This window comes from Vidua chalybeata, chromosome Z (assembly GCF_026979565.1).
Source record: "Vidua chalybeata isolate OUT-0048 chromosome Z, bVidCha1 merged haplotype, whole genome shotgun sequence".
Classification (NCBI taxonomy): Eukaryota; Metazoa; Chordata; class Aves; order Passeriformes; family Viduidae; genus Vidua; species Vidua chalybeata.
Window position 1 is genome coordinate 67,248,577 of NC_071570.1, and position 17,716 is coordinate 67,266,292.

Here is a 17,716-nt window from a genome sequence, read left to right on the forward strand (position 1 = left end):
CAGAGTTTGCTGTTGTGGGAGAGGAACTTCTCTTTCCTGCCTGCTTTCCCTTTGAGACAGGTTGGCGTGTGTTCATTTGATAAAGGGCGGTTTAATCTCTGAAGGAGTGGTGTTTCAAACTGCTCCATCCTCAAGCTCTTCTGTGGCTATCCTTGGACAAAAAGCCTCTTTGTGGGAGCTCCCAGTGGCAGCTTAAGGCAGGAGGTTGATATTTCAGGGTTGTGACTGCTGAAAGCAGTTGGTTTCTGGAGGTGTCCAGAGCTGGGAGTGCCTCCTTTTCTCACCTGCCTGCAGAAAAGGAAGCTGCAAAGTGTTGCTTCTTTTCTCTCCGACTTCCTTGTTTTCGCCCGGCTCCTTTTTCCCGGGGCGCTGGCCAGGCAATGCCGGGAGCAGTCGGAGAGAAGCAACAACTACCTTTGGGGTTTGTTTGATACAGACAGAGCTATTTTGAGAGCGCTACCATGACCAGGATAAAGAGACTCAAGAGATTGAACACTTGTTGTGCAGTCCAAAGTAGGTTGTATTTGCCCGATCGCCGCACGTACAAGTGACCATGATCAGGGGCTGAGTTACAGGTTATATAGGGGAAAATAAGAGATAAGGTGAAACCAATAGAACAATGCCCAGTATGAATGCATTATAGGTAAAATCCAATGGGAATAGCTTCAGGGGAAAGGATGAATACACGTAAAAATACAGAACAGAAACTCCAGCTTTAAGTTTAGGAAACAGAAACTCCCATTTCAAATTCACAAAGCCTTTTTGCTCTGTTTGCGTAGCTGTACACTACAACACAAAGTGGGAATTTCATTTGTGGAGATGGCCATCAGGGGTATTTTCCAAGAGGTGGGCTGGCAGAGAGGCAGGTCTCATGCCAAACTGGCTGTGTATTTGTTTTGATAGTGGGGAGGGCCAGAGACACAGACACAGACACCAGCTGATGGAATAGTGCCATTTACTGTAATGCAAAAGTGCAAAAAAGGAATAAAGGAAAAGCTAAGCAATGCACTTCATCATTATTAGAAAAGAAAGATACATCACCAGATAGCCCAATCCTTTGGGGTATCTGGTGATGTATCTGGGAAATCCTGAGGTGCCTCCACCTTTGCCAGCCACGAGGCTTCTGACAGCGCTGTAAGAGTAGCCCAGCTTTGATAGCGCTGGACGAGCAATGTGACAGAGCTTCTGCTCTGGGGACATCTGATTTCATTCTCCTCTTGGTTTTCACCCCAAGCCTGCCCAGGGCTCAAGGAGGAACCAAGGCCAGAGGTGGTCTTATCCGGTTTCCTAATGCCAGAAGGTGAAGACATGTTTCACCAATGAATGGATGCATCGATCCTTCTGATAGCAACACTTGGTTAAGAAGCAGATACATAGAACGTTTGGCTGGAAAGGTCATCTAGAGGGCAGCTTTGGCTCAGGTCCTGTTGTTGAGGCTTCAGTCAGGGCCTGTTGTTCAGGCCTTAGTCCTTCAGTATTTGGTGGTGCAAATCAATGCTGTGCAGAGCTGGAAACAAGCAAGTCTGTCTTTAGCACATTTGAGACAGGGAACAGGATTAGCCCTGCAAGGCCGGGCTAGGGCCAAGAGCAGAAGGCCAGCACCCTGCATTTGCCCACAGGCAGCTGTCCAGACCAAGAAGTCACTCCTGCCCAGGGGCTGAGGTGCCCGAAGCTGCCTCCCTGCAGTGCAGCTCTGCAGAGCCCGTGGAGCGCAGAGGGCCCTGGGCAGCCAGGGCAGCCCGGCTGCCCTGGAGCAAAGGAGTGTCCCGGAGAGAACCTGCTGTCCTTTGCTTTGGAACTGTTGTTCAGAGTCTTGTCATTAATCCACAGGGTCTGACAGGTTTTCCTTTCCACTCACAAATTTAACACAGCTTTTTGAGAAAATTGACTGATGTAGCTTGTGCTGGTGGTGGTGCTTTTGTCTGCAGGTCAGGGCTGGTGATTTGAACCAAGGACAGAGTCCACTGTTAACAACCCAATTTTGCCAAGTCAAGAAAACCATTCACAACTGGGCTACTGGGGCTGAGCAGTTTTCCTAGTTTTTAGATAGCTACGACCTTAAGAAACCCAACAGATTTTCCTCCATGAGGATACCAGCACTAGCATGGTGCCAATTTTTTCCACCTCTTTTCTGTGTCTTTGGTGCTTTTAGGAGTTCCTCAGTGCCCAGCAGGAATGAAAGGACCTGTGATAATGTGATTTGAGAGCTCTGTGTTGTGCCTTGCCACATGAGTGTTCACGACAAGCTGGACACCCCACTCGTGGGTCTGTCGAGTTAAATTCATCCCAATTCTGTGCAAACAGCAGCCCTGAGATGCTGAGAAGAGCACGGACAGTGGGTGGGTGTGCATGCAAACACCCGGGGCTGACTGCTGTGTGGGCAGAAGGTTTTGGACTGCTGTACATCTTCACTCTCCCAAGTTGGAGGAATATATCAAATCTATATGAAATGAAAATATTTATCAAAATATATCAAAATGTATCACACAACACATATGAATTTATCATATATGTAATTTATAATCTATATACTAAATATTATATATTTTAATATAGATACTATAATAAATAGATTATATAAAATATATACTTGATCTTTTTCTAAGCCATTGCCTGTGGGTCATATACACCGTCTCCTAGTGTTACTACATTTGTGTATTCTGGTACTACTTATTATAGTATCCATTTCCCTGGGAGTTCCTTCAGGGAACTTCACACAAAGGGCTCCCATCATTTCAGTGCTTGTCAGAACTTGTTGCTTCCCAGTTCTCCAGACTTCTGTATTTTGGAGCATGTCAGCACTTGTGTCCACGGCCCTTCCTTCATCCCCAGCCTGCATCAGTCACAGTCACTGTTGCCTCCCCCTTGCTGCAGCTCATTTGCCAAAGTGCTGCCAAAGGCAGCGGAGCTGGCTCGGGATCCCTGTTGGCTTCTGGTCTCCAGGATGAACTTCAGAGGGACACTTGGAACGCTGCCTAAAGAGCTGCCCCTGAGATGGGGTTGGATTTGTCATCCCTGGTGGCTCCTGCTTGGAGTTCTACTCTCAGTGGAGTCCTGGAGTTTCCTCAGCAGGCCTCTGCAGCGAGTTCTGAGCCAACGTGTAGCTCTGCTGCCATCCCAAATCTGCGCTTCCCTTCCCCAGCCCGAGTGCAAGTCCTGGGCATGGCTGGAGATTTTCATGGCCAAAATCCTCCAGCATTTACATCTGCTCATGGCTTTGGGTAGCACAAACCTATACTTCTTTCAGTTGAATCACTGCATTTATTGCAGATAGTTACATCTGCACTAGTAATGTACAAATATGCAAGAAACCCCTTAAGTTTAAAAAAAAAATTATTTTAAATTGCTACACATGTGCTGCCAATGTATAATCATGCAAATATCAATTTAAGTTTAAAATCTAATTTATTGTGAGGATCCTGCTTTGTAAATATATGCAAATATCAGCTTCAGTTAAAAAAAATTAATTTATTGCAACTCTCTACAACAACTCAATATACACAAATATGAATTGAAGTTTAACACTTAAATTTTTTACATATTACTACAACTGTATGGCCCATGTACGAATACAGAAATATCAATATCCCTTTCAAAAGAATCTCAGATCCAGAACTAAATTAATAGAATTTTAGAACTATGCAACTCCATATATATTTAAATAGAAGTAAATACATAAGAATATACAGATGTAAATATGTATTATGTATTTCATTACATATATGACATATATAATATACACATAACAAACCTATCTATAAATATACAAATATCAATGGGCCAATAAAACAATCCATACAACCCCAGCAATAGAACTACACAGCTACAAAACTGTACAAGTATGTAAACATAACTAGAGATGCAAACAGATCAATATACATGCATCAATATAACAATACACATACATAGACACCTATACAAATATGAGTCTACGTGTGTAAATATCCCTATACTTGTAACTATCAAAGTCTAACTCTATGCATCCATAAACAGAACTAGATCAGAAGGGATTGCAGCCGCCGATGTCCCCAGGCTCTCCCTCGGTCTCTTCCTCCCGTGCAGAGCAGCTCTCCTGGACAGGGACAGCAGATGGCACAGCTGGGAAGCAAAGGGAACACTGAGTCAGTACGGGGACGTTTCCCTTGGCAGCAGCTGCACTTGCATCAGGGAAGAGAAGATCTCGGAGCCTCCCCAGAGGGTTAGAAAGAAAAAGCAGCCGAGCGGGCCAGGCTGCGGGAGCGCGGCCGCGGCGGGACTGTCCCGCAGCCCCGGCAGCCCGGCACAGCCGGCACGGCTCCCGGGCCCTGCCGGCACAGCTGCCTTGCCCAAGGACAGCCCCTGTGCCGGCCGGGGCAGCTGCGCTGAGCAGCCCCAGCACGGGCAGGGCCCGCTCCTGCCCCGCTGGACAGCCCCCACGGCCACAGCCCACGCCACCCTCAGCCCCACCCTGCCTCCCCGGCCCTGTGGCCTCACCCGGGCTCTCTCCAGCGTGGCAGCAGCAGGTCCCCGTTCCCTGCTCTTGCTGCTGGCCTTCAGCTTCTCCCTGCTGGCTCCCGTCAGTCTCCGGCTGTCCTCTAGGTCTTCACTGCAGCTGTGGCAAAAGCGGAGGCCCTGGAATTGGTTCCAAGGCCTGGCAGAGCTGCAGTCCCGGAGCCCTCTGTGCTCCCTGCTGGCCCCTCCATCCCCTCAGCCCCGCCATGCTCTCGGCAAACCCCCAGCCCCCTTCAGTTTCTTCAGCCCCTCACAGTCCTCTCACCCCATCAGTCCCTTCTGACCCATCCCGTTCCCCTAGACCCGCCACCCCCTCGGCCTGGGCCACTTCCCCGTCACCTCAGCGCCACCATCGCCCTGGGCTGTCCCACACCCCTCAGCCCCAGCAGCACCTCAGGGTCACCGTCCCTTCAGCGTCACCGCCCCCTCAGCCCCCTCAGTCTCACCGTCCTGCAGCAGCTCCTCAGGGGACAGTGCCTGGGGCCACCGGCAGCTCCCACCGCTCCAGGGACACCCGGGGCTGGAACTGCTGCTCCGCCCGGCCCGGCCGCCAGCTCGGACCCAGCACAGGGAGAGGGGACAGAGGGGGCACAGGGGGAAAAGCAAGAGGTGAGGGAGGAAGCAGAGCAGGGGAAGAGGTTAAAAACAGCCCTATACCTATACAGATATCAATCTATGTAACTAAGCCCCCATATATCAATATAAATATGCCTATCTATAAATGAAACTATATATATGTAAATGTAACTATACACATGTATAAATGCAACTATGGATATCTATAACTATAACTGCACATCTAAAAATATAAATATATACACCTAAAACTAAAAATAAATTAACTATACAAATCTCTTTCTATATAGATAGATAAATATAACTACATAAATCTCTAAACACAACTACATAGATCAATAAATATAACTATATACATCTATAAATATAACTAGAGATAGAGGAATTCCACCTGCCCAGTGGTCACAGGCTCTCCCTCTGTCTCTTCCTGCCACACAGGGCAGCCCTCCTGGAGAAGCTGATCACACGGGATCTGGGAAGCAAAGGGAACACTGAGTCAATACTGGCCCTTGTGCAAGTGTCCCTTGAGCGCCAATTGTCCTTCTATCAGGGACTTTAAAAGACGGCCTGAAAGGCAGACTCTCGCTTGGCAATTTGAAGCCTGCTCTTTAAAGAACAGGGATCCTTCCAAGTGTTCAAAACTGAGCTGTGTAAAGTATTTAAGTATCCTGATAAAGTCTCAGCACCCACAGTGCAAATGGCACCCACAAGAGTTTGAAACACAGACAGTCCCAGTGACAGAGAGACCACAGTGCTCACTGAAATGGCTGAAGGCTGCTGGGGGCTGAGTTATGAACCAAACTGGGACACCCAGCTTGGTGGCACAACCCCCACAAGGTCAGGTTTATTCCCTGCTCTCTTGCCACAGCAGAGGACTCCGTGTCAGAGCCTCTGGAGAAGCATGGAGGGCAGAGCTCAGGGAGGTTGTTCATGTGCCTTTGAACTAAAGGCACCAGGAAGCACCAACCCTGCAGACAAGAACTCAACTCTTCTCATCTCCCTTCCTGCCAGAGGCAGGCTCAGAGCAGCCGTCTCACACCTCTCTAAACCAATGGGGGCTTTGTCCTTACCAAGCTCCTCGGGCTCTGGGGAACTGTTCCCGCAGCTCTCCGTGCCTGATGAAGTTTCCTCTGCTGCAGCCCGGTTCACAGGCTCCCCTCCTGAAGACTCAGGGGCAACATTAATATTGCCCTTAAAGAACCAGAGAAAAAAAGAAAAATACAGATCATTCAGTATTTTGTTGGAATCACATCAAGGATACAGTTACTCTCCTTCTCCATGTAACAACATTCAAAAGCTCTCAGCCCAGCCTCTTCCATTCCCCTCCAATAGGTTACCTGAGCAGAGGGAGACCTTTCAGGCAGGGATCTCCTGATCTCCTGGATCATTTGCTCTACAGCAAAGCCAAGATCCACTGGTGGCCATTCCTTTTCCTCAGGTGCATTCCAGGCTGAGCTGGAGGCCATCGATGCTGCACAGCCTGCACTGCTAGATGGAGCGCTGGGGGCTGAAGTGTCTGAGGTGGCTGCAAGAATCCAAACACATTGGTCACGCTCCACAACGTGGCTCTGGGACACAGATCTCTGTTGCTGCCTTGGATCAAACATCACAGAAAGCATGCAGGAAAAGCAGGCAGAGAATCTTTTGGCTTTCTAGGTGCCCCTTCTTAATAGGCTTGACAATTTCGGGCCGAGAATGACAGAGCCTTGTGGAAAAATACTTCAAATGGTCACTTCTCATGACCTTTTGGATTTTCCAAAGGCTACAACTCTTTTCCTACCTCGTGGGTCGTAGGCTGGGGGCTGCTGCTCCCTGTGGAGATGCTGGAAGCTGCAGGGCGGGATCCTGAGCACCTCCCGGTCGATCGGAGGCAGCTGCCCCCCGCAGAGCTCCTGGAAGCGGCTGCGGGGCCCCTCCCGCCCGAGCGGCAGCAGCGGCTCCCCGTGGAAAGCGAGCAACTCGCAGGGCGGGACCCGTAGCACCTCCCGCTCGGCGGGCAGCGGCTGCTCCCCATAGAGCTCCCGGAAGCGGCTCGGCCCCTCCCGCCGGGCCGGCACCGGCCGGTCCCTGTGCAGCAGGTGGAAGCTGCAGGGCGGGCGCCGGGCGAGCAGCGGCCGCTCCCCGGGGGGCTGCTGGAAGCGGCCGGGCCGGGGACTGCGCAGCTCCCGCCCGTCCGGCAGCGTCCGTTCCCTGTGCAGCAGGAGGAAGCCGCTGGGCGGGCGCCCGGGCGGCAGCGGCGGCCGCTCCCTGGAGAGCGGCTGGAAGCGACTGCGCCCGTCCCGCCCGTCCGGCAGCGGCCGCGCCCCGGGGAGCTGCTGGGAGCCGCAGGGCGGGCGCCTGCGGCCCTCCTGCCCCGCCGCCGGCCGCCGCCTGTTGGCCGCGCTCCGGCGCCTGATGCGGAGCAGGAGGTCGGGGCGGTCGCGGCGAAAGCAGGGGTTGCTGTAGTGGAGCCAGGTCCCGGCATCGCCCGGCGCAGCCGAGCCAACCCAGCCCGGCACCTTGTGGAAGCCGTAGCGGTAGAGCTGGCGCACGAAGCTGCGGAACTGCGTGGCCCTGAAGGTGTGCGGGGCCGGCCCCTGGGCGTCGCCCGGGCTGAGCAGCTCCCGCTCGAAAAGGGAGCGGTCGATGAGCAGTCCCCGGGCCCGGCTGTCCCAGCGCACGGAGTGGACGCGGGGGCTGTTCACCAGGCGCCACAGCTTGGCGGGGAAGGTGCTGGCGCTGAGCCCGGCGGGCAGCGGCAGCTCTGCCATGGCGCTGATCGCCGACTGGTGCCACAACGGCCGGAGCGCAACGGCCGCGGCTGCGCCGGCGGCGCGCGGCCTGAGGGGGGCGCTGCGCACGGGCCCGCGCGCGCCCAGCGCGGCCCCTGCGCGGGCCGGACTTGGCAGGGACGAGCGCGGCAGAGCCGGGGCTGCGGGCACGGCGTGGGCCGGGCGGCTGCCGGGGCCGGCCGGGGTCGGCACGGCAGGGAAGGGATGGGCAGCGCAAGGGAAGCCCCTGGCGAGGCCACTGGGAGCGGTGGCGGGCTCTGTCCCCACGCTGCATCCCGTGCCTGGGTCACCAGTGACTGCAGAGAGGAAGGACATTGCTCTGTCTTGGCTGGGGAAAGGATGAAAAGGGGGGATTAGAAAACATTTATTTGGTCTCCTTTTCAGCAGACTAGCTATTGTTATCTCACCATGCCTGCCTGTCTTTGGCAGACTTGGCACATTTTCTGTGGAATCAGCAAGAGCAGCAAGAAGGGGCAGCAATTTTTTCAGCATTGTCATCAAAGCTAAAGTGCTGTCCCATGGATGGATGTTGCTTTATGCAAGGGATTCATGGCCTACAGTCACAGTGAACTCATGCTTGTGTCTTCCCAAACATCCTTTCCTCAGAAATCACCTCTTATTTTTCTTCTCCCCATCTGGGGAGGGTTCCAATGCCAATGCCTCTTGTAAAAAACTCTTGTCACTGTAGACTGAAAAAGGAGATCTTGCAATGGAAAGAGACTCCCTAGAGCTGCTGTGGAGAGCTGGAGGGGGAAGCTTTGTCCTTTAGTCTTGAAGTCTTGTTGGGGAGCTGCTTGTGCTCTGGGGGATGGACACCAATGATGTTTATCCAAGCCTTGCAGGTTCATTCCTGAGCTTCCTGACACACTACATAGACTTTGGACTTTGGGGTTGTTGTGTTGGGGCACAATTTTCAGTCTGGGGACTTTTTGAAATGCTTCAGTTATTCTTTTTTTTTTTTTTTTTTTTTTTTTTTTTTTTTAATTTTCTGCAGAAATATTGTCATAATCTATTGCTTCCAGAGAATCTCTTCCTACTTTTTGGGGAACTTCCCTTCGCTGCCCTCCCAGATCAGGCCAATTCCCAGGGCCCCTTCCCAAAGTGAGGAGCAACCCATGGCCTCCACTCTCCAGCTGGAACAGAAGGAAGCACAGAGTTTGCTGTTGTGGGAGAGGAACTTCTCTTTCCTGCCTGCTTTCCCTTTGAGACAGGTTGGCGTGTGTTCATTTGATAAAGGGCGGTTTAATCTCTGAAGGAGTGGTGTTTCAAACTGCTCCATCCTCAAGCTCTTCTGTGGCTATCCTTGGACAAAAAGCCTCTTTGTGGGAGCTCCCAGTGGCAGCTTAAGGCAGGAGGTTGATATTTCAGGGTTGTGACTGCTGAAAGCAGTTGGTTTCTGGAGGTGTCCAGAGCTGGGAGTGCCTCCTTTTCTCACCTGCCTGCAGAAAAGGAAGCTGCAAAGTGTTGCTTCTTTTCTCTCCGACTTCCTTGTTTTCGCCCGGCTCCTTTTTCCCGGGGCGCTGGCCAGGCAATGCCGGGAGCAGTCGGAGAGAAGCAACAACTACCTTTGGGGTTTGTTTGATACAGACAGAGCTATTTTGAGAGCGCTACCATGACCAGGATAAAGAGACTCAAGAGATTGAACACTTGTTGTGCAGTCCAAAGTAGGTTGTATTTGCCCGATCGCCGCACGTACAAGTGACCATGATCAGGGGCTGAGTTACAGGTTATATAGGGGAAAATAAGAGATAAGGTGAAACCAATAGAACAATGCCCAGTATGAATGCATTATAGGTAAAATCCAATGGGAATAGCTTCAGGGGAAAGGATGAATACACGTAAAAATACAGAACAGAAACTCCAGCTTTAAGTTTAGGAAACAGAAACTCCCATTTCAAATTCACAAAGCCTTTTTGCTCTGTTTGCGTAGCTGTACACTACAACACAAAGTGGGAATTTCATTTGTGGAGATGGCCATCAGGGGTATTTTCCAAGAGGTGGGCTGGCAGAGAGGCAGGTCTCATGCCAAACTGGCTGTGTATTTGTTTTGATAGTGGGGAGGGCCAGAGACACAGACACAGACACCAGCTGATGGAATAGTGCCATTTACTGTAATGCAAAAGTGCAAAAAAGGAATAAAGGAAAAGCTAAGCAATGCACTTCATCATTATTAGAAAAGAAAGATACATCACCAGATAGCCCAATCCTTTGGGGTATCTGGTGATGTATCTGGGAAATCCTGAGGTGCCTCCACCTTTGCCAGCCACGAGGCTTCTGACAGCGCTGTAAGAGTAGCCCAGCTTTGATAGCGCTGGACGAGCAATGTGACAGAGCTTCTGCTCTGGGGACATCTGATTTCATTCTCCTCTTGGTTTTCACCCCAAGCCTGCCCAGGGCTCAAGGAGGAACCAAGGCCAGAGGTGGTCTTATCCGGTTTCCTAATGCCAGAAGGTGAAGACATGTTTCACCAATGAATGGATGCATCGATCCTTCTGATAGCAACACTTGGTTAAGAAGCAGATACATAGAACGTTTGGCTGGAAAGGTCATCTAGAGGGCAGCTTTGGCTCAGGTCCTGTTGTTGAGGCTTCAGTCAGGGCCTGTTGTTCAGGCCTTAGTCCTTCAGTATTTGGTGGTGCAAATCAATGCTGTGCAGAGCTGGAAACAAGCAAGTCTGTCTTTAGCACATTTGAGACAGGGAACAGGATTAGCCCTGCAAGGCCGGGCTAGGGCCAAGAGCAGAAGGCCAGCACCCTGCATTTGCCCACAGGCAGCTGTCCAGACCAAGAAGTCACTCCTGCCCAGGGGCTGAGGTGCCCGAAGCTGCCTCCCTGCAGTGCAGCTCTGCAGAGCCCGTGGAGCGCAGAGGGCCCTGGGCAGCCAGGGCAGCCCGGCTGCCCTGGAGCAAAGGAGTGTCCCGGAGAGAACCTGCTGTCCTTTGCTTTGGAACTGTTGTTCAGAGTCTTGTCATTAATCCACAGGGTCTGACAGGTTTTCCTTTCCACTCACAAATTTAACACAGCTTTTTGAGAAAATTGACTGATGTAGCTTGTGCTGGTGGTGGTGCTTTTGTCTGCAGGTCAGGGCTGGTGATTTGAACCAAGGACAGAGTCCACTGTTAACAACCCAATTTTGCCAAGTCAAGAAAACCATTCACAACTGGGCTACTGGGGCTGAGCAGTTTTCCTAGTTTTTAGATAGCTACGACCTTAAGAAACCCAACAGATTTTCCTCCATGAGGATACCAGCACTAGCATGGTGCCAATTTTTTCCACCTCTTTTCTGTGTCTTTGGTGCTTTTAGGAGTTCCTCAGTGCCCAGCAGGAATGAAAGGACCTGTGATAATGTGATTTGAGAGCTCTGTGTTGTGCCTTGCCACATGAGTGTTCACGACAAGCTGGACACCCCACTCGTGGGTCTGTCGAGTTAAATTCATCCCAATTCTGTGCAAACAGCAGCCCTGAGATGCTGAGAAGAGCACGGACAGTGGGTGGGTGTGCATGCAAACACCCGGGGCTGACTGCTGTGTGGGCAGAAGGTTTTGGACTGCTGTACATCTTCACTCTCCCAAGTTGGAGGAATATATCAAATCTATATGAAATGAAAATATTTATCAAAATATATCAAAATGTATCACACAACACATATGAATTTATCATATATGTAATTTATAATCTATATACTAAATATTATATATTTTAATATAGATACTATAATAAATAGATTATATAAAATATATACTTGATCTTTTTCTAAGCCATTGCCTGTGGGTCATATACACCGTCTCCTAGTGTTACTACATTTGTGTATTCTGGTACTACTTATTATAGTATCCATTTCCCTGGGAGTTCCTTCAGGGAACTTCACACAAAGGGCTCCCATCATTTCAGTGCTTGTCAGAACTTGTTGCTTCCCAGTTCTCCAGACTTCTGTATTTTGGAGCATGTCAGCACTTGTGTCCACGGCCCTTCCTTCATCCCCAGCCTGCATCAGTCACAGTCACTGTTGCCTCCCCCTTGCTGCAGCTCATTTGCCAAAGTGCTGCCAAAGGCAGCGGAGCTGGCTCGGGATCCCTGTTGGCTTCTGGTCTCCAGGATGAGCTTCAGAGGGACACTTGGAACGCTGCCTAAAGAGCTGCCCCTGAGATGGGGTTGGATTTGTCATCCCTGGTGGCTCCTGCTTGGAGTTCTACTCTCAGTGGAGTCCTGGAGTTTCCTCAGCAGGCCTCTGCAGCGAGTTCTGAGCCAACGTGTAGCTCTGCTGCCATCCCAAATCTGCGCTTCCCTTCCCCAGCCCGAGTGCAAGTCCTGGGCATGGCTGGAGATTTTCATGGCCAAAATCCTCCAGCATTTACATCTGCTCATGGCTTTGGGTAGCACAAACCTATACTTCTTTCAGTTGAATCACTGCATTTATTGCAGATAGTTACATCTGCACTAGTAATGTACAAATATGCAAGAAACCCCTTAAGTTTAAAAAAAAAATTATTTTAAATTGCTACACATGTGCTGCCAATGTATAATCATGCAAATATCAATTTAAGTTTAAAATCTAATTTATTGTGAGGATCCTGCTTTGTAAATATATGCAAATATCAGCTTCAGTTAAAAAAAATTAATTTATTGCAACTCTCTACAACAACTCAATATACACAAATATGAATTGAAGTTTAACACTTAAATTTTTTACATATTACTACAACTGTATGGCCCATGTACGAATACAGAAATATCAATATCCCTTTCAAAAGAATCTCAGATCCAGAACTAAATTAATAGAATTTTAGAACTATGCAACTCCATATATATTTAAATAGAAGTAAATACATAAGAATATACAGATGTAAATATGTATTATGTATTTCATTACATATATGACATATATAATATACACATAACAAACCTATCTATAAATATACAAATATCAATGGGCCAATAAAACAATCCATACAACCCCAGCAATAGAACTACACAGCTACAAAACTGTACAAGTATGTAAACATAACTAGAGATGCAAACAGATCAATATACATGCATCAATATAACAATACACATACATAGACACCTATACAAATATGAGTCTACGTGTGTAAATATCCCTATACTTGTAACTATCAAAGTCTAACTCTATGCATCCATAAACAGAACTAGATCAGAAGGGATTGCAGCCGCCGATGTCCCCAGGCTCTCCCTCGGTCTCTTCCTCCCGTGCAGAGCAGCTCTCCTGGACAGGGACAGCAGATGGCACAGCTGGGAAGCAAAGGGAACACTGAGTCAGTACGGGGACGTTTCCCTTGGCAGCAGCTGCACTTGCATCAGGGAAGAGAAGATCTCGGAGCCTCCCCAGAGGGTTAGAAAGAAAAAGCAGCCGAGCGGGCCAGGCTGCGGGAGCGCGGCCGCGGCGGGACTGTCCCGCAGCCCCGGCAGCCCGGCACAGCCGGCACGGCTCCCGGGCCCTGCCGGCACAGCTGCCTTGCCCAAGGACAGCCCCTGTGCCGGCCGGGGCAGCTGCGCTGAGCAGCCCCAGCACGGGCAGGGCCCGCTCCTGCCCCGCCGGGCAGCGCCCACGGCCACAGCCCACGCCACCCTCAGCCCCACCCTGCCTCCCCGGCCCTGTGGCCTCACCCGGGCTCTCTCCAGCGTGGCAGCAGCAGGTCCCCGTTCCCTGCTCTTGCTGCTGGCCTTCAGCTTCTCCCTGCTGGCTCCCGTCAGTCTCCGGCTGTCCTCTAGGTCTTCACTGCAGCTGTGGCAAAAGCGGAGGCCCTGGAATTGGTTCCAAGGCCTGGCAGAGCTGCAGTCCCGGAGCCCTCTGTGCTCCCTGCTGGCCCCTCCATCCCCTCAGCCCCGCCATGCTCTCGGCAAACCCCCAGCCCCCTTCAGTTTCTTCAGCCCCTCACAGTCCTCTCACCCCATCAGTCCCTTCTGACCCATCCCGTTCCCCTAGACCCGCCACCCCCTCGGCCTGGGCCACTTCCCCGTCACCTCAGCGCCACCATCGCCCTGGGCTGTCCCACACCCCTCAGCCCCAGCAGCACCTCAGGGTCACCGTCCCTTCAGCGTCACCGCCCCCTCAGCCCCCTCAGTCTCACCGTCCTGCAGCAGCTCCTCAGGGGACAGTGCCTGGGGCCACCGGCAGCTCCCACCGCTCCAGGGACACCCGGGGCTGGAACTGCTGCTCCGCCCGGCCCGGCCGCCAGCTCGGACCCAGCACAGGGAGAGGGGACAGAGGGGGCACAGGGGGAAAAGCAAGAGGTGAGGGAGGAAGCAGAGCAGGGGAAGAGGTTAAAAACAGCCCTATACCTATACAGATATCAATCTATGTAACTAAGCCCCCATATATCAATATAAATATGCCTATCTATAAATGTAACTATATATATGTAAATGTAACTATACACATGTATAAATGCAACTATGGACATCTATAACTATAACTGCACATCTAAAAATATAAATATATACACCTAAAACTAAAAATAAATTAACTGTACAAATCTCTGTCTATATAGATAGATAAATATAACTACATAAATCTCTAAACACAACTACATAGATCAATAAATATAACTATACACATCTATAAATATAACTAGAGATAGAGGAATTCCACCTGCCCAGTGGTCACAGGCTCTCCCTCTGTCTCTTCCTGCCACACAGGGCAGCCCTCCTGGAGAAGCTGATCACACGGGATCTGGGAAGCAAAGGGAACACTGAGTCAATACTGGCCCTTGTGCAAGTGTCCCTTGAGCGCCAATTGTCCTTCTATCAGGGACTTTAAAAGACGGCCTGAAAGGCAGACTCTCGCTTGGCAATTTGAAGCCTGCTCTTTAAAGAACAGGGATCCTTCCAAGTGTTCAAAACTGAGCTGTGTAAAGTATTTAAGTATCCTGATAAAGTCTCAGCACCCACAGTGCAAATGGCACCCACAAGAGTTTGAAACACAGACAGTCCCAGTGACAGAGAGACCACAGTGCTCACTGAAATGGCTGAAGGCTGCTGGGGGCTGAGTTATGAACCAAACTGGGACACCCAGCTTGGTGGCACAACCCCCACAAGGTCAGGTTTATTCCCTGCTCTCTTGCCACAGCAGAGGACTCCGTGTCAGAGCCTCTGGAGAAGCATGGAGGGCAGAGCTCAGGGAGGTTGTTCATGTGCCTTTGAACTAAAGGCACCAGGAAGCACCAACCCTGCAGACAAGAACTCAACTCTTCTCATCTCCCTTCCTGCCAGAGGCAGGCTCAGAGCAGCCGTCTCACACCTCTCTAAACCAATGGGGGCTTTGTCCTTACCAAGCTCCTCGGGCTCTGGGGAACTGTTCCCGCAGCTCTCCGTGCCTGATGAAGTTTCCTCTGCTGCAGCCCGGTTCACAGGCTCCCCTCCTGAAGACTCAGGGGCAACATTAATATTGCCCTTAAAGAACCAGAGAAAAAAAGAAAAATACAGATCATTCAGTATTTTGTTGGAATCACATCAAGGATACAGTTACTCTCCTTCTCCATGTAACAACATTCAAAAGCTCTCAGCCCAGCCTCTTCCATTCCCCTCCAATAGGTTACCTGAGCAGAGGGAGACCTTTCAGGCAGGGATCTCCTGATCTCCTGGATCATTTGCTCTACAGCAAAGCCAAGATCCACTGGTGGCCATTCCTTTTCCTCAGGTGCATTCCAGGCTGAGCTGGAGGCCATCGATGCTGCACAGCCTGCACTGCTAGATGGAGCGCTGGGGGCTGAAGTGTCTGAGGTGGCTGCAAGAATCCAAACACATTGGTCACGCTCCACAACGTGGCTCTGGGACACACACAGATCTCTGTTGCTGCCTTGGATCAAACATCACAGAAAGCATGCAGGAAAAGCAGGCAGAGAATCTTTTGGCTTTCTAGGTGCCCCTTCTTAATAGGCTTGACAATTTCGGGCCGAGAATGACAGAGCCTTGTGGAAAAATACTTCAAATGGTCACTTCTCATGACCTTTTGGATTTTCCAAAGGCTACAACTCTTTTCCTACCTCGTGGGTCGTAGGCTGGGGGCTGCTGCTCCCTGTGGAGATGCTGGAAGCTGCAGGGCGGGATCCTGAGCACCTCCCGGTCGATCGGAGGCAGCTGCCCCCCGCAGAGCTCCTGGAAGCGGCTGCGGGGCCCCTCCCGCCCGAGCGGCAGCAGCGGCTCCCCGTGGAAAGCGAGCAACTCGCAGGGCGGGACCCGTAGCACCTCCCGCTCGGCGGGCAGCGGCTGCTCCCCATAGAGCTCCCGGAAGCGGCTCGGCCCCTCCCGCCGGGCCGGCACCGGCCGGTCCCTGTGCAGCAGGTGGAAGCTGCAGGGCGGGCGCCGGGCGAGCAGCGGCCGCTCCCCGGGGGGCTGCTGGAAGCGGCCGGGCCGGGGACTGCGCAGCTCCCGCCCGTCCGGCAGCGTCCGTTCCCTGTGCAGCAGGAGGAAGCCGCTGGGCGGGCGCCCGGGCGGCAGCGGCGGCCGCTCCCTGGAGAGCGGCTGGAAGCGACTGCGCCCGTCCCGCCCGTCCGGCAGCGGCCGCGCCCCGGGGAGCTGCTGGGAGCCGCAGGGCGGGCGCCTGCGGCCCTCCTGCCCCGCCGCCGGCCGCCGCCTGTTGGCCGCGCTCCGGCGCCTGATGCGGAGCAGGAGGTCGGGGCGGTCGCGGCGAAAGCAGGGGTTGCTGTAGTGGAGCCAGGTCCCGGCATCGCCCGGCGCAGCCGAGCCAACCCAGCCCGGCACCTTGTGGAAGCCGTAGCGGTAGAGCTGGCGCACGAAGCTGCGGAACTGCGTGGCCCTGAAGGTGTGCGGGGCCGGCCCCTGGGCGTCGCCCGGGCTGAGCAGCTCCCGCTCGAAAAGGGAGCGGTCGATGAGCAGTCCCCGGGCCCGGCTGTCCCAGCGCACGGAGTGGACGCGGGGGCTGTTCACCAGGCGCCACAGCTTGGCGGGGAAGGTGCTGGCGCTGAGCCCGGCGGGCAGCGGCAGCTCTGCCATGGCGCTGATCGCCGACTGGTGCCACAACGGCCGGAGCGCAACGGCCGCGGCTGCGCCGGCGGCGCGCGGCCTGAGGGGGGCGCTGCGCCGGACTTGGCAGGGACGAGCGCGGCAGAGCCGGGGCTGCGGGCACGGCGTGGGCCGGGCGGCTGCCGAGGCTGGCCGGGGTCGGCACGGCAGGGCCAGGTGCAAACCCTCTCTTTCCCTGGCTGCAGTCATCCTACCGCCTTTGCTTTGCAGTACAGCCCCAAACCGCCAAGGCAAGCGCAGGAGCTTTCAGAAAGGTCCAAATTGAGAAATCCCATCGGAAGCTCTTGCTCTTTGTCCAGTGAAAACAAAATCACTCTCATTTCTGCATAGCCGAAGTCAGGAAAAAGGTCTTAGTCTAAATAGCTTCCCTATTTGGTAGGGGTTTCAGAGTTCCTCACTTCCAAGCAGACAGGTCAAATGGGCGAAGGGGAAGTGATGAAGAGACTTGAAGACATTCTTTTGGACACACTCCAGCTCCTCAGTGTCCTTCCTGAACTGAGGGGCCCAGAACTGAACACAGCACTAGAGGTGTGGCCTCTCCAGTGCCTAATGCAGGGGGACCATCACTGCCCGACTCTGCTGCCACACCATGTCTGGCACAGAACTTTTTGCCCACATTCAGCATCTCCGACACCCTTCCTGCCCCGTCTGGCTGAGACACGGCTCCAGCGGCGGGCAGGGAGGCGGCTGCTCCGCCGGGGCTGTGTGTGGGTGAGGGCAGCTCTGCCCACGCCGCCATCTTTGGTGGGAGTGCTGGTGCCGGCTTTGCCCCCACTGATGGGTGAGGGCGAAAGGGCGGCCGGACGGGGCGGTGGTGGGTCTGTGGGGAAGGCCAGGGCCAGGGAGAGCCGGGAGGTGGCTGTGTGGAGGATGGAG

At 52.7% G+C, this 17,716-nt stretch overlaps 2 protein-coding genes across 2 annotated transcripts; both read right to left on the minus strand.

Moving 5' to 3' along the window:
* Nucleotides 1-3,448: 3,448 nt before the first annotated feature.
* On the minus strand, nucleotides 3,449-7,851 carry LOC128782110 (uncharacterized). The gene is made up of 6 exons (XM_053932270.1): nucleotides 6,848-7,851; nucleotides 6,405-6,592; nucleotides 6,138-6,258; nucleotides 4,938-5,539; nucleotides 4,474-4,591; nucleotides 3,449-4,098 (listed from the first exon to the last, which is right to left on the minus strand). Exons 1-4 carry the CDS (start codon nucleotides 7,815-7,817, stop codon nucleotides 5,529-5,531), a joined length of 1,290 nt encoding a protein of 429 aa, XP_053788245.1. The 5' UTR covers nucleotides 7,818-7,851; the 3' UTR covers nucleotides 3,449-4,098; nucleotides 4,474-4,591; nucleotides 4,938-5,528.
* A 4,586-nt stretch (nucleotides 7,852-12,437) lies between these two features.
* On the minus strand, nucleotides 12,438-17,128 carry LOC128782105 (uncharacterized). The gene is made up of 6 exons (XM_053932259.1): nucleotides 15,841-17,128; nucleotides 15,394-15,581; nucleotides 15,127-15,247; nucleotides 13,927-14,528; nucleotides 13,463-13,580; nucleotides 12,438-13,087 (listed from the first exon to the last, which is right to left on the minus strand). The coding sequence occupies exons 1-4, from the start codon at nucleotides 17,027-17,029 to the stop codon at nucleotides 14,518-14,520; spliced, it is 1,509 nt and encodes a 502-aa protein (XP_053788234.1). The 5' UTR covers nucleotides 17,030-17,128; the 3' UTR covers nucleotides 12,438-13,087; nucleotides 13,463-13,580; nucleotides 13,927-14,517.
* Nucleotides 17,129-17,716: the final 588 nt, after the last annotated feature.